A 16,631-nucleotide genomic window follows, 5' to 3' on the forward strand; every position below is an offset into this window, starting at 1 on the left:
TGTGAAAGATACAGGAGCCCTGTCCTACTTTCCATAGGGTCACCCTAAGTAACGCTAAGCACCCCCACCCCCAACCCTCCAGCAACGGTAATTCTGCAGCTTGTAAACAGGGACTCGCTCTGCGCAAGGGTGCGCCTGCAACCTCCCTCCCGGCCACCAGGTGACGGTAGAGAGCACTTTCGCAAGGAGCTCCAGAGAGTTCTTTCCTCTATGGTCTCCCTCGGCCGAGACGACGCGAGGGCGCTCTGGCCGTCGCCTCTGCGGTGAGGCGTGTCGTCATCAAGAGGCGCCGGTTGTGCGGACAGAAGGGGAAGCCGCGGCGCCTGAGTGTTGTTGGGTGCTGGATGAGGGGCGCGGAGGAGAGGCCGGTGAGGAGGGGAGGGGAGGGGAGGGGAGGGGAGGCGAGGCGAGGCGAGGCTCCCTGGATTTGGGGCGGGGAGGGAAGAAGTGGGAGTTGGGCCCGGAAGGCCCAGCTAGGCCGCGTCTCCATGGCAACGGCCTCAGCCCCACCTGTGCACCTGCTTCTCTGGTGTCAGAAGTGGCCTGGAGGGAGGCAGCGAAGAGCGGCTGCAGAGGAGCGGGCCTTAAGCCTGGATCCCACCCAAAGTGTTCTGTTCACGTTGTTGTTGTTATTTAGGGTGACCCTATGGAAAGGAGGACAGGGCTCCTGCATCTTTCACAGTTGCATAGAAAAAGGGATTCCAGCAGGCGTCATTGGTATCTATGAAGAGCCTGGTGAAATCCCCTCTTCATCACAACAGTTAAAGTGCAGGAGCTATACTAGAGTGACCAGATTTAAAAGAGGGCAGGGCTCCTGCAGCTTTAACTGTGGTGATGAAGAGGAAATGTCACCAGGTTCCCCATATATACAAATGGCACCTGCTGAAATTCCCTTTTCAGTTCAACTGCTAAAGATACAGGAGCCCGGTCCTCCTTATTATTATTATTATTATAATTTATTTATATAGCACCATCAATGCACATGGTGCTGTACAGAGTAGGGTCCTTTTCATAGGGTCACCCATCATCATCATCATCATTATTATTATTATGTTTATTTATATCCCACTTTTCCCCAATACTGGGACTCAAGGCAGCTTTACAAATTAAAACATGTACAGTTAAAACAAATAAAGATAAACAAAAATTATTTCTGATGGTGCTAAATTGATAATAAACCTGTACCTTTTCTGTACTTGTAGGCATCCTTGCTTTCTCCATCCTCCCTTCTCTTTTATTTATTTACTGGTTTAACTTTATTTCTTTTCTTTTACTTACTTCTATTTATTACAGGCGTTTTCATTTTCATTCATTAGCTCGTGGCTGTGTATTTCAGAGGTAGTAAGCCTGTGGGGGCAGGGATTGTCTTAAATATTTTTGAATACCGCCTTGAGAGCCTGTTTGGCTAAAGGGCGGGATAAAAGTACCATAATACCACCACCACCACCACCATGTCTCTCCCATGTCAGTTGCTGGGAAATGCAAGCAGGGTTTTGCAGTTGCACTCAGGCCCTGCTTGGGGGCTTCCCACAGACCACCGGTTGACTAGATAAGCCTTTGGTCTGGTTCAGCAGGGCTCTTTCTATGTCCTTACTAGTGATTTGAAGGTTGTTCTGTTGCCCCCTATGTTCTCATTCCTTCCTAGTAAGGAATTTTTAAATAGGTAAATTCCTTGCCACTTCTCATTTGTTCATTGGATGCTTTACTATTTATATTTCCTGATCTTCATATTTTTGCGTTTGCCGAGAATGTGTTCACCTTGCCTTTTGATGTGACCTCTAAACCCAATGTCTCCTCTTTCTCTGCAGACCATTTCCATACATTTTCAGCTTGCATGAAGAAATGACTACTCAGGTAAGTGCATTAGAGTCATAATAACTTCATTTTCTCATTTAACTTTTCTTTTCTTTATAACAGCCATTTATTTATTTATTTTCCTTTTCAGTACAGCATTCTCTTTAAGCAAGAACAAGGTAAGAGATGGAACTACTCAAGGCTTTGTTCTAACCAAGAAATACTCAAGAAATAACAATATACCCATGTTTTTCAGGCTGGGTGTTAGCGCAATTGAACTGAATGGCACTTACTTCTGAGTAGGCATGTGTAGGATTGTGCAGTCAATTCACTTGTTTTCTTTCCCAGCACATGATGATGCCATTTGGTCGGTCGCTTGGGGAAAAAATAGAAATGATGGCTCAGAGACTGTAATCTCAGGCTCTCTGGATGACCTGGTGAAAGTCTGGAAATGGTAGGGGGAAATAATATATTTTATTTTTGTTAAGCTGAATTCTGTAGAAGTCAGGAACACAGTGTAAACTTCTATCTGTTGGCCTCATAAGTCGTAGTTGTTGATATATCTCTTTTCTGCAAACTTGTTTAACCCTTTTTTTAAAGCTGTGATAGTGGTCTTCAACCAGTGGGTCGAGTCCCAAAAGTGGGTCGCGAGATCTATCCAGATGGTTCACGGCAAACCTGTTGCCGCCATGTTGGACAATTGTGAAAGTAGGTCCCCTGTTGCAGGTTGGGACTCCGAGGTGGGTTTCAGGTCTGGACCAGTTGAAGACCACTGGTTTACTCTGTCGTATACATGCAGTAAAATTCCCGTATATGATGCAGCTAATCATCTGGGTTTGTAAGCCATGCCCTTGTTTTAACCAAGGAAGCCGTGCAGATGATTGTTTTCATTGCCTTGTCAGTGACTCGTGATTTGTCCACAGTCCTGCTCACAGGGATTTGCTTACAAGTAATAGGGGACATTGGAAGCTGCCTTTTACTAAGTCCGGCAATTGGTCCATCTTGTTTAGCTCTCCTGAATCTTCTAACAACTGTACCTGGAGATGCCAGGGAGTGAATTTTGGGCCTTTACCACTGAACCAAGGCCCTTCCCATTGTCCTATGTGGGATGTGCTGGTGTGTAACAATCTCCTTTTTAAAATTTCAGCTCTGTGAGATGTGCGTTTAAGTAGGGGAAGGCAAAATTTGGAGCTGGAGAAATATGACAAATTGAATTTCAGAATGTGATAGGAGTACCATGGTGCCTCCTTCTCCTTTTTCTTATTTATTAATTAAAGTTTTCCTTCTCTTTTGCAAAGGAATGAGGAAAAGCTGGACCTCAAGTGGACTTTAGAAGGTCATCAGCTGGGAGTGGTGTCAGTGGATATTAGTCACACGGGTACCATTGCGGCGTCCAGTTCTTTAGATGCTCATATACGTATTTGGGACTTAGACACGGGCAAACAGATCAAGTCAATAGATGCAGGACCAGGTAAAATCTTACAATTCTTTGTCTGCTGTGAAAACTTTGTTTAATTTTGGAGTGCGTGGTTTAATCGGTAGGCTAATTAAAGCGGTATGTACTTACCAGCTATTTGACTAAACTAAGGTCTCGGTCTGACTCGTGAAGTGAATTAAAATTTAGGTGGTGAACAAGCTGTAGAATGACTCCGATCCAGCTAAAGTTAGTTCCTGACTAATTGCAATTGTATGTGCGTGAGGATATTTTATGAACGCTCCATTGCTTTGATCAGGATGGATCTTCACGTTCATTCGCTTTCTTGCGCAGCTGTCATGCGTTAATATCGCTCTGTATAAATAAGTGACTGTATAATAGGTATCAGATGTCTAATCTAGCAGTTTTCCTCTTTCCTTTGACACAGTTGATGCCTGGTCATTGGCCTTTTCCCCAGATTCTCAGTACGTTGCAACGGGAAGTCACATAGGGAAAGTCAACATTTTTGGTGTCGAGACTGGAAAAAAAGAGTATTCCCTGGACACTAGAGGGAAATTCATCCTGAGTATTGCATATGTAAGATTCCCGTATTTGTTGGTCTGCTAAGAAGTGTTTGGTGCAATCTCTGCCACAACATCCTAAGCACCCTGCAGTAAATTACGATAGTTTTAAAAGCTTATTTATGCATGCATACCAAGGCAAGAGATGATCAAGCCTGAGAACTCCACTCTGCTGTAGCATCAGCCAAGTAAAAATACTGATCAGCAAGAATACTTTTTAAACAAACCTCCCCTTTTTTATTTTGTTCACAAGGATGTATATTAAGGTAGATGAAATTGTGTGCTCTGGCACTCTTTGGAACCCACAGAAGGAAATCAATGGCGTGGGTGTCCAGAGATGTTCAAATGCAGTTAAGCCCAGATAAAATGAATGTGGTGAGAATGTGACAATGTGCTCATCAATCATCAATTCCATCACCATCATCATTTTCGTGTGTTTCTGGCATATCTTGGGTCAGCAGCTGGTGTGTCTTGGGCCTCTATTCAAGTGGTGCCCTTGATTATGATTCCATGTCTGGCTTCTCTTACAGGGTAGTCAGAACTTCATCGAAGTGAGACTAAGGCCTTAGCTAGACCTAAAGTTTATCCCGGGATCATCCCAGGGTTGTCCCTGTTTATGTAAATGACACACAGGATATCCCGGGAGCAGGCAGGGATGACCCTGGGACAATCCCGGGATAAACCTTAGGTCTAGCTAAGGCCTCTCATTCCCTAAAAGTTCCTCACGACGTGCAGAGAGGTTTCACAAGTACTCATAGAATCATAAAATAGCAGAGTTGGAAGGGGCCTACAAGGCCACCGAGTCCAACCCCCTTCTCAAGGCAGGAATCCACCCTAAAGCATCCCTGACAGATGGTTGTCCAGCTGCCTCTTGAAGGCCTCTAGTGTGGGAGAGCCCACAACCTCCCTAGGTAACTGGTTCCATTGTTGCACTGCTCTAACAGTCAGGAAGTTTTTCCTGATGTCCAGCCGGAACATTGTGCTTTGCAAGCTTGTGCCCTGCTCGCAGGTTAGTGACAAGCAGTACGACTTGTGAGTAGGAGCCTCACCCTGCTTCATCGAGCAGCAACCTGAAGGCTTCCCCATCAGTGGATCTGCTGTTCCTCTACTGCCCTTTGCAGTACAGCTGGGGTGGGCAGTGGTGTAGCCCTCCAGATGTTTTGGCCTACACATCATAGATAGCCAATGGTGAGCAATTACGAGAGTTGTAGGCCAGAACATCTGGAGGGTCCACAAGTTGCCCACCCCAGTCATGCAGGTTACAAGGGCGGCGAGCGTTCTCCTCCTCCTCCTCCCCCCCCTAGAAGGAAATCTGCTGATGTAGAAAAAGCTTAGGCGTAGTTCACATTTTCCGGCTTCTGCCCTGCAGTACTTTTGCCACTACTTGAACTTGTGTGGAGGGAAGAGGGCTGTTGTTTTAACATTGACCTGTGGTGTTTGCAGAGCCCAGATGGAAAATATCTAGCCAGTGGAGCTATAGATGGCATTATCAATATTTTTGACATTGCGACTGGAAAACTTCTGCATACGTTGGAAGGTAAGGCTCTGAATGTCAGCTGTAAATTGTTACCCCAGTCCAGCCTGCCTCCTTTTATTATTTATTTATTTTTTACACTTCTATACCGCCCCCATAGCCAGAGCTCTCTGGGCGGTTTACAGAAATTCTAAAATTGAGATTAAAAACGAGTATACACAATTTAAAATTCTAAAACACAGAACATACACACATAAAGCATTAAAAACCGTTAAAAAACTAAACATATGGGTGATTAAGATATGTGCCGCCATATGCCTGGGTAAAGAGGAAAGTCTTAACCTGGCGCCGGAAAGTTAGCAGCATTGGTGCCAGGCGAGCCTCATCAGGGAGATCGTTCCATAGTCTGGGGGCCACCACTGTGTTCCGCTCTCTTACTGGCGTTTCCAATGGTGGCAGGGAGTAACTTATCCTTTGGTTTCCTACAATAACTCTGCCTGCCCACACTGGGAAAACGGTTCAGGAGGAAAGGTGGTCAAACGGATTTGCAGAGGTGGGGACAAGTAGATGTGACTATATGAAAGTCGTCATAGATAAAACTGGCCCTTCGCTTGCATTTTAGGCCATGCTATGCCTATCCGTTCCTTGACATTTTCCCCGGACTCCCAGTTGCTCGTCACGGCTTCAGACGATGGCTACATCAAGATTTATGATGTGTAGGTATAAATCCTTTCTCTACAGAGAAAAAGGTAACACAATTGTAAAGCTAATCTCATCACAGATTATTATTATTTATTATTTATTATTATTTATTTAGATGTGGTGTCATTCTAAAATCCCATCCTTTTTTGGGTGCTCCCAATTGCTCTGGTACCAACACAGCATTCCACTTCGTTCTGTGTACCTTCTCTCTCCTTTGCATCTCTTCCCGGCTCGGGGTTATCTGAATCCCCACAAGGAGACATTCTGTTTACCTGCAGTGTTCGTTGAGAACATCCTATTGCAGGGTTCGGCAAATTGTGGCCCTCCAGATGTTTTGGCCTACAACTCCCTTCAACCCTAATAGCCAGTGGTGAGGGATGATGGGAGTTGTAGTCCAAAACATTGGAGGGCACCAAGTTGCCCACCCCTCTCCTACTGGATCAGATCAGAATCTAGCCCGTTTGCCACGGGGGCAAACTGGATGCTTCCGGGAATCCCATGCCCTGTGGCATTCCGCTTGTGAACATGGAAGTTCTATGTAGCTGTCATGGCTGAGAATTGCTGATAAGACCTCCTCCTCCTCCTCCATGAATTTGTCTAATCCCCCTTTGAAGCTACCTAAGCTAATGCCCATTATCACATAGGGCCTCATCCCATGTCAGACTGTTTCTCTGTCATACTCAGCCTTCCCCAACCTGGTGCCTTTGATGTGTTGGAGTTTAGTCCGACACATCTGAAGCCAAATGTTGTACTATAACGCTCTTGACCTTCGTCCATTCGGCTTCTGCGTGGAAGCATCTTTTGGGGTTGTCTGTTCTTTCCTATCTCAGTCGAAGTCTGCCATCAATGTGACTGACAAGGTTGTTTGTTTATTTTTACCCTACCCAGTGCCTGTTTACCCTACCCTGTGCCTGTTTGCATTTTCTTCCCCTCCTTATTGTTTTATTATGATTTTATTAGAATGTAAGCCTATGCGGCAGGGTCTTGCTATTTACTGTTTTACTCTGTACAGCACCATGTACAGCACTCTGTACAGCACCATGTACATTGATGGTGCTATATAAATAAATAAATAATAATAATAATAAAGTAATGATGAATGATACATTTTCATCTCGTTAGGTGGCTTTCAAACTTCCTCACTCAGGGAGTGCTGTTTGCCATGAGAACCTCTTTTTTTATTATTATTATTTATTTATATAGCACCATCAATGTACATGGTGCTGTACAGAGTAAAACAGTAAATAGCAAGACCCTGCCGCATAGGTTTACAATCTAATAAAATCATAGTAAAACAATAAGGAGGGGAAGAGAATGCCAACAGGTACAGGGTAAGCAGGCACAGGGTAGGGTAAAACTAACAGTAGAAAGTAACAGTAGAAGTCTGCACAACATCAAGTTTTAAAAGCTTTAGGAAAAAGAAAAGTTTTTAGTTGAGCTTTAAAAGCTGCGGTTGAACTTGTAGTTCTCAAATGAACGGCAGAAAAGTTTGGGTTGCAGTATAGGACATGCAGTTCTTAATAAGGCTAGGGGCTGGCCTCTTGGACCTCCAGTGAAGTGTGCTCTGAGTATCCCCTACATTGCAGGGGAAGATCTCTAATGGCAAAGCTCTCCTTGTTCACTTTCTCAACACCATGCATAATGGCATACTCCTCCGTCGTGTTTTCCACATTCTTTCTTTCCAAGCATTGCAGCTTTTCTTTACAGGTGAGCTGCTCCAGTCCCTCGATCATTTTGTTTCTCCTTCTCTGCACCTTTTCATTCTGTACTAATGAACTTTTGAGAATTCCTGGGAATATAGTTCGACTACAGTAAGGTGTTTGTCTAAACCTGGACCTGTTCTTTGAATTCCACAGGCAGCATGCGAACCTGGCAGGCACACTTAGCGGCCACGCATCTTGGGTGTTAAATGTAGCCTTTTGTCCTGATGACACCCATTTTGTTTCCAGGTATGTAGAATGTGTGAACTGACTCCATGGAAAAGCACTGTGTGTTCATGTGATATGGATGTTCTGTCTGTGGTGGCACACTCTTTAAGTGTTGAGCAGGCATGTACAAACTAGAAGCCCTGTCAGATCAGACCAAGACCTGGCTTGTACATTACAACTACCCAAAGGTTGTTTAAACCACTGGTAGTTGTGACCACTCAGAAGAGAGTGAGCATTGCCAACTCCACCTGCTTCCACTTTGCTAAATGCCCCGTTGTTGGGTTGTTCGCTGTGACACTTGAGCCTTGGTTTGTTGTTTGGTTAAAACTCTGGGTTGTTTTTAACATTCCAGTTTAGCTCTGTTGTTTTAAATTGTGCTACTGCATTTTAAATCTCTGCATTATTGCTAGATTTTATTCTGGTTGCACTTTTGTACTGTAGTTTCAAGCTATTAATGGTTTAATTTGATTAATGGTTTGTTTTTAGCTGTGTATATTGTTTTACATTGTATGTTTTACATTGTATTTACATCCTAATTACCCACGTTTAGTTTTTAATCGGTTTTTAATTGCTTTGCGTGTGTATGTTCTGTGTTTTAGAGTTTTAAATTTTGTATACTTGTTTTTACCTCAATTTTAGAATTTCTGTAAACCGCCCAGAGAGCCCTGGCTATGGGAGCGGTATATAAGTGTAATAAATAAATAAATGATTTTATCTGTATGCTGCCATGAGCTCCTAGCAATATAGGGTGGGATACAAATGTTTTAAATAATATTAATATTATGCTGTATTTTATGGCTTTATTTTTTTTTGACACGCCCGGAGAGCTTCGGCCGTTGGACAGTATAGAAACGTGTTAAGTATAAGTAATAGAATAATGAGAAATAGTTTAACACTTGAGAACTTACCAAGAGGTGAAACTTGCTGTTTTAGTTCGCTAAAAGGAAGGGGTCAAGCTCATGATTTTGCTTTACACCACAGAAGCAAGGACACCACTTACACAACCAATTATTTGTTAGCAGCAGGTATTTAATATTCACAGGAATGCAACAAAAATATTAGTTAATGGTATTTTAACGTATTTTCCAGTTCGTCAGACAAAACTGTGAAAGTTTGGGATGTACCATCAAGGACTTGTGCTCATACCTTCTTTGATCATCAAGACCAGGTATATTGAGAATTCTGCAGCTGTTTTGTCAGCATATACCTGTTGACCTATTCTTCTACTAATCTCCTTGATTGTTTTCTTGTTTTTCATACACAGGTCTGGGGTGTGCAATACAACGGAAATGGCTCAAAAATTGTTTCAGTTGGTGACGACCAAGAAATCCATATTTATGACTGTCCAATTTAAATGCCCCTCACTCAGTCTGGGTTGCTTTCAAAGTCTATGTGTATAGCCTGATAACAAGTGTTTCTGTATTTTGATAATTCAATTTTTTTTTGTCAAGAAAATCTTTAGATTTTGACAAAAGAAAATAGAATAATCAAAATATAACTGCATTTATATGAATTTTGTCATTTGGTTTATATATGTATGTTATTTTAAAAGAAAATAAATTACTTAATTGCCAATAGGATATTGTAATATTACCTTTCTAGAGATATTTTTGTGCACATTATTAATCACAAATAATGTAGTGTATTGTATTGTATTTCTTTATTTACAGTCAACAGACCAATATAAAACAAGAAGATACACCATTATATAAAACAATACAGAGTAGGGATAAAAAAGAAGGAGTGTTACAAAATCACTAAAGATACTAGATTGTTATTTGTTGGTTTCTGAAAAGGGAACAGAATTGGGTTATTGGGGCCTAGCATAGTGAAAAAGGGAGGAATATATAAATAATAAAATTGCTAATCTGTGGATTTAAGCACAATCAACATCCATAAGCGATCTGGTGCAGATGGCCAAATTCAGGAATTTGGCCACCTGCTCAGTGGTAGATTTACTGGAGCCCTGAAGTAGACTAATCAGGAGTGACTCAGGGGATCATCCAGGGAGACGTTGCATAATAGGACATAATAGGTCTTTTCTTGCCTGTTGGTAAAAATTGCAATGGAAGAGCACATGCAGAATGGATTCCACCTCGATGTTATTACATGGGCAGTATCTGTTTTTGGATGGAATTTTCTTATATCTGCCCTCCAGCAACTTGGAGGGGAGGACGTTAAATCTTGCTAGGGTGAATGCTTTCCTGTATTTGGGAATGGTTAACCAACCCAGGTATGGCATTCCATCTTTGCAAGAAGGGACTAGGAGACCCAATGATTGGGGGGAACATGGTCCCCAGGCAGTTCCCCGGAGCTCTTGGTGGTCTATATCCAGTAGTCTCTGTTTGGTGATCTGTTTAGCGCTGTCCAAGTCCAGAGATAGCAGGAAAAAAGGGGATAGCCCTATTGAGGTTACTTTTTGCACCACCGCCCTAGACCAGTGAGATTCGGAGGGTTCTAACAGGACTTTGGTAACCAAGGAGTTGGGAGTGAGCGTTAGGTGACAGCGGAGCCAGTAATGTATGGTGAATATCCAAGCTTGGTACTTAGTCCAACCTCCAAGTTGAGGGCAGCACCGGAAACACATCTAGGGACTTCGAATATAAGCCTGAGGTAGAGATGTTGCACTCCTTCAAGAGAACTTTTGAAGTGTGGGAACCATATTGGAGCTCCAAACAGAGTCTGAGACACTATTTTAGCTTTGTAAACCCGGATGGCTGCTGGTAGATATTTCCCACCTTTCGCAAAGAAGAATCAGGATAACGCACCAATAGTTTGTTCAGCTTTGCTCTTGGTGTGTTTGCCATGTGCCCTCCAGTTTTGAGCTTCATGAAACCATATGCCCAGGTATTTATATGCGTCAGTTTGGTTGATTCTGTTTCCCCCCATGGACCAGGGGAATCTTACCTTCCTCCTGGCAAAGACTACCACTTTGGTTTTTGAATAGTTAATTGTCAGCAGATTTTTCTCGCAGTATTTGGCAAAACCATTTAGTAGTCTCTTGAGGCCCAGTCGAGTCTGGGAGATCAAAACGGCATCGTCAGCATAGAGAAGAACGAAAACTTTTGTTGAACCAATCTTGGGTGCATGCGATGGTAATGACGCCAACCAGACAGGGAGGTCTGCCAGATAAAGGTTGAACAAGATGGGGGCGAGAACACATCCTTGTCTGACACCAAGTGAAGTGACAATCTCATTTGTGAGATGTCCTTGTCTACTGCAATGAACCTGGGCAGATGTTTTATGATGCAGAGATTGAATCAGGAACAGAAGCCTGCTTTCGATAGAAAGCTGTTCCAGTTTGCTCCAAAGATGGGCTCGGCATATTGAATCGAAGGCAGATTTGAGATCAATAAAAGCGGTGAATAATTTGCCTCCACTGGGTGTAGAATATTTATGAACCAGGTGAGCCAGTACCAGGCAATAGTCAAGAGTAGAGCAGCCTGCTTTAAAGCCAGTCTGTTCTTCTCCCAAGATATTGTTATCAAGGATCCATGTTTTTAGTTTCAAGGCCAAGAAACTGGCATAGACCTTACAAACTACAGATAAGAGGCTAATGGGTCGATAGTTGGATGGATCATCTTTGGGTCCTTTTTTATATATTGGAATGACAATGGCTTTTAGCCAAGTTGCGGGAATTAACCCAGTTTTATTTATTAAGGAGAAAAGAGGCGCTAACAGGGCAGTCCACCAGCTGATGTTGCTTTTCAGCATCTCTGAGGAGATGCCATCTGGTCCAGGAGCCTTACCTGACTTTAACTGTAGTATTAAGTCCTCTACAGTGCTGATATTGACATTGGGCCAGTTAGGGGAGTCAGGTGGCAGTCTCGGATCAGAATTTGATATGTGGCTGTCACTAAAGGCGATATGGAGATGATTCTCCCAGATTTCAGCCGGTATATGGCATTCCATGCTGCCATTGCTGTTACCTAGGGCACCTGATACTATCTGCCAAAAGGTTTTACAATTGTTGGAAATGGAAGCCCCTATCAGTAGTTGCCAGGTTTCCCTGTCTGCCTCACTTTTTTTGTGTTGCAGGAGCTTGTATTTTTTCTTTAACTCATAGTATGTGCGTGGTAGTTGGCGTTCATTGTTCTCACGGTAGGAGCGGTAGGTGAGCTGAATTTTTCTTTTAAGGTTTACACAGTCCCAATCAAACCATTTATTAGTACGAGCTCTCTTGCATTTGGGGTTGCTGAGATTGTTTAGGAGGGAGGAGTACAAGTCCTGCATTAGCTCCTCGTAGGCTAAGATTCCCAACTCAGGGGGCGCGTCTACTAAAATCCGTGCGATAGTATTCCTATAGCTGGGAGAGAGGACTAGCCGATCAAAAGCCTGTGCCGTTTTGTCTGTCCATTTGAGCGTTTTAGCACACACAGCAAAGGGTGGGCTGGAGAGTGGAAAATGTTTTGCTTCCATCCTAATAGGCCCTGGAATATGGAGAGAAAGCTCTACGGGCAAATGGTCACTGTCAAAACGTTCCGCAACTTGGAGGTTACACCCCAGGGTTTTCAGGTCCTTATGGACTAAAATGTAGTCGACCACACTGGCCCCCCTGGAGATGAATGTGAATTCACCCCAGTTATCATCTGTGCAGCAGCCGTTCAAGATAAGCAGAGTGTTTTTTGAGACAAATTGGAGCAAACATTGCCTAGCAGGGTTTACAAATGAGTCCTTAGAATGACGTACGTTGGCTCTAAGTTGCTCCTTGCTTGCGATCAAGCTATCACCGCGGTTGGCAGGGTCCACTAGGTAAGTTCCTGTTCTTGCATTTAAATCACCTGCAATGATGGGGTAGGCGTGCGGATATTTGGCTATCATTTCCAGATAGAAGCAATCGGTTTTAAGCCAGGAAGCCATTGCCTCCTCCTTGCAAGTTGCTGGAGCAAAATAGACATTAAATAAAAGTAGGGTCAAATTAAAGGCCCTCATTTCCAGGATCAGGGCCAGCACAGAGGAGTCACAGCTAGGCAGCTCTGTTGTTTTGGCATCGAGGGAGGATGAAATCAGGAGACTCAGCCCCTTGCTTGCTCTGCCCTTACCTTTATTGGGAAGTGCAGGAAGACAAGAGGATACAAATCCATTCACATGTATATGCTCGCAACACCAAGTCTCTTGTAGCAGGACAATATCAAAGTCTGTCAGATAGTCGAGAATACTTTGGTTCCCACTTTTAGAGTTCCACCCAGCGATATTCCAGGAGAGGAGTTTTAGGGGAGGAGTTATTTTCCCCTTTCCTTGTCAGTCTTGCTCGGGGATTGTGTCCAGGATTCCTTCCAGGTTTTCCAGGATACAGCCGTTGAGAAAGTTTACTTGGGGGCTGGGTAGATCCCTGGTTAGCTTGCATGATTTGATAGGATCTGAGGAAACACCTTCATGGGGTTCTGGCTGTTTCGAGTTAGACCAAGATAAGTGATTTGAACTTAAGATTTTACTTTTAGGGTCGTTTTTAGTACACCTGTGTGGATCAGCTAAGGGCTCCCTATTGCCCACACTGCCAAGTGCTGTGTTTTGGTGTAGATTGCAGGATTTTGATATCACAATCTTGGGGCTCAAGGCCACGCCTCCCTTGGAATACGGTTGCTGCAGATCGCATGTTCGATGCGCACCCTCATACGTATCACAGTGATCCTCTTTCTAAGGTTGGAAAGTCTCAGTAAAATCTTATGCTGCTCTTGCACCGGTAGGGCGTCATAGCTGTCAATTAGCTGAATTTCTTCGGGTGAGAGGTCCTTGTTGACAAAGTTGGTACTGTCTGGTGTAATTTTCTTAATGCAGTCGATTTTGTTATTGTCATTTGGGAAGCCTACACTATGGTTAATTTCGAATGATTGGCAGAGAGTAGGGGGATAATCATCAGACATATTTAGATCAATCAGTTCCCCTACCAGTGGAACATGGTTAGCAAGTCTGGGGAAAGAGAAAACTTGGGATACGTCCTCAAAATGCCTGCTCACCCTCATGCCAATCCTTTGGAATGTTTCTTTAGCCTTGTAGATTCTGGAAGCTATATTGGGTGACACAAATGTTACAATGGCTCGAGCTGAGTGGTAGTTATAAAAGATATATTCTACTTTAAGGACCGAGTCTGAGTTAAGCTGTAGTGAGGTGCAAGCTGTTATAACCTGTATAAGGTGTATTATACGTTCTGATTGTGCTAAGCACCCCTTGGGCTTCGGGTAATTGGAAAAAACTAGATTCTGTTTCAGAAGCTGAAGTTGCCATGGTTTGTTAGCTAAGTTATAGTTCGAGTTTGGATTGAACTCCAGTACTGCCGAGGTAATAGGTATTACCTTTTTGGGGAGATGTGAGATTGACCAGGGATCCTGGGTCACATCTTTGGTGGAAACAGGGGTTTGAAGGCAAAGAGCATTTGGTTTCTGTTCCAGGCAGGCCCTATTGGCAGAGTCCTTATTTGCTTTTTAAATTTTTTTACATGATCTCGAGGGGCTTCCCTGTGGGTTCCTGTCCCTTCCATTCTCGTTTTCTTCCAATAGCTTAAATAATCTATCAAATTGCATTTTGGGTAAGCTTCTCGAACTAGGAAGGGTTTTTATATTTTTTGATTTATTTGTGTTACAAATTGGGACCTTTGAAGTTTTGAGTTTACGTTTGCCGCTGAACTTGACTGTTTTGTTATCATCTTTACTTTCATCAACATCAGCTTCATCATCACTCTTCGTATTGTGAGTGTTTTTATTAACCTCCCTATTTGGATGATCTTTGGCAGAGAGTGACGGCAGAGACTGACATATGTGACGTTGGAGGTTGGTGTCGATTTTTTTCCAGAAGTCTTCATTTCAGTTTCACTTGACTTGCCCTGGATTCCTTCTTTAGATCTGCCAAGCGCAAGACTGTTAAAGTAGTCAGAAGCTCCTTGCATTCTGATAGAAACTTCTTTATCAAAGATATATTGTCAGCCCAATTCAGAAACAGTTCCTTGGTCAGCTCATGTTGGCTGTTAAGCAAATTGACTACTTCGTGGAGGTCTTTGTCTTCAGAAGAGATAGAGTGAGTGTTTCGATATGAAGGTAAAGAATCGAGTTTCTTGTCCGAGAAGGCATCCCGGCCGATTGGTATGACAGGACTTGTAGAACTGCCTTGAGGAGTTTCAGATGCGTGAGACGTATGTCTAGTCTCTTCAAGGGGAGCCCCCACAGATGCAAGTTCTGCGGCTAAACTGCATCTACGTTCCTCTGGGTTTTCCCACTCCATAACCCTCATTATACTCTGAGGATCCAGGGACCAGTCTAAGACCTCCAAATCAGGAGTCTTTGTCTCAGGTGTTGGATTGGGATTTTCCTCAGAGTTGGTGGCAAAAAAGTTAGTAATTTTTAATTGTTTATGGGCTTTAGTATAGGAGATCACATCTTCAGTCACTGGGACCAGACCTAGTTGTTTATATCCATCCCTGGTGAGGACCATTGTGCTCCTTATCGTGTTGCACACAGTCAGGGAGCTGGAAAGAGCCCAGTGAGGCACAAGAAGTGATATCCAGTAACTGATGGCCAATGTATTTTCGGCGATTCCTTTTGTTACGTCTGAGTGGCGGTAGCTCTAAGGGCAGCAGGAAGAAACAGTCCAAGTTGCAGATAAACTGGCTTACTAACAGACAGAGCAGTCTCCCTGTAAGCAGATGAGGGCAGTTAACTAACTTTAAGAGTTAGTGATTAGATGATGATTAACAACTTTAATGCTTCAGAACCTCCCAATACTTAGCTCCTAATTGGACTTGACGTCCTGCCATTAAACACACCTGGGGGAATCAGCTTCTAGAGAGTGGGATCACTTACAACAAGGATTTATGCATAGCGTAGTTACTGGTAATCATATATTTTGTTTTGTTTTGCTTCTGCCTTTTTATCTGTTTCCTTCCTTCCTTCTTTGTTTCTTAATTCTTTGGTTCTTTGATGTCTTACTTCTTTTAATTCCAAGTTCCTGTCTCTCTTATTTCATGTTTAATTCTTTGATTCTTGTTTGGTTCTTCTGCCTCCTCGATACAACCTGAGAGGTTTGGTATGCAGAGGAGCTTCTCTAGAGATATCCAAGGGAGTCAAAACAGCCAGGGAACCCTCTACTTGCCGCTCCTTACTTGTTAGAGAACAGCCCAGCTTCAGGTACAGAAGATTAAAATTCCACGGCTCCACAGCAGCAAGTAAAACATTAAAAAGTTAAAAACAACAACTCTGCAATATAGAAACAGAGGTCAAAATACCACACAGCCTTCCTCCTTCTGAGAGGCTGCCAGTTTTGTTTTTGTTTTTTTTAAAAAAATACAAGATAAAATGTTCAAGGCTTGTACAAAAAAAGAGAGCTAAAATCGGTCGAGTTAAAAAAAAGAATACTAAAATAATTGTTGGTAGTTCCGAGATCTCGGAGCAAGGTGTCCTCCCTCCTCAGGCCGGAACAGGAAGTCCTCAATAATGTAGTGAAGAGTTCTCTCTCATACTTACTGCCCCTCATTCCAACACATGTGGGAAAGTAGCAAAGGCAGGGTGTTGTGTGCAGAGCTGGGCAGCAGGTAGCATTGAGGCTTCTGTACAAGATGAATAGCCCTTATAATTCCAGTTTACATTTCTCTCCTTCCTTTGGCTTTTCATAAACAGGTGGGCATGGCGTTAATACTAGCCAGAGCTTTTATTTTCTCAATTCCACCCCCACCCCACAAAAGGTATATGTATGTCTTACTTTATTCTTCAAGAGCCCTTTTAAGCTGATAATGAAGACCTTCTTTTAAA

At 43.2% G+C, this 16,631-nt stretch overlaps 1 protein-coding gene across 1 annotated transcript; it reads left to right on the forward strand.

The window, feature by feature from the left end:
* Positions 1-285: 285 nt before the first annotated feature.
* Positions 286-9,486, forward strand: SKIC8 (SKI8 subunit of superkiller complex). The gene is made up of 11 exons (XM_063142878.1): positions 286-368; positions 1,809-1,854; positions 1,946-1,973; positions 2,143-2,248; positions 3,093-3,265; positions 3,657-3,805; positions 5,233-5,326; positions 5,886-5,979; positions 7,822-7,914; positions 8,983-9,061; positions 9,158-9,486. The coding sequence occupies exons 2-11, from the start codon at positions 1,843-1,845 to the stop codon at positions 9,245-9,247; spliced, it is 918 nt and encodes a 305-aa protein (XP_062998948.1). The 5' UTR covers positions 286-368; positions 1,809-1,842; the 3' UTR covers positions 9,248-9,486.
* The last annotated feature ends 7,145 nt before the right edge of the window (positions 9,487-16,631 follow it).

The sequence above is a fragment of the Elgaria multicarinata genome, chromosome 16 (assembly GCF_023053635.1).
Source record: "Elgaria multicarinata webbii isolate HBS135686 ecotype San Diego chromosome 16, rElgMul1.1.pri, whole genome shotgun sequence".
In the NCBI taxonomy this organism is placed as follows: domain Eukaryota; kingdom Metazoa; phylum Chordata; class Lepidosauria; order Squamata; family Anguidae; genus Elgaria; species Elgaria multicarinata.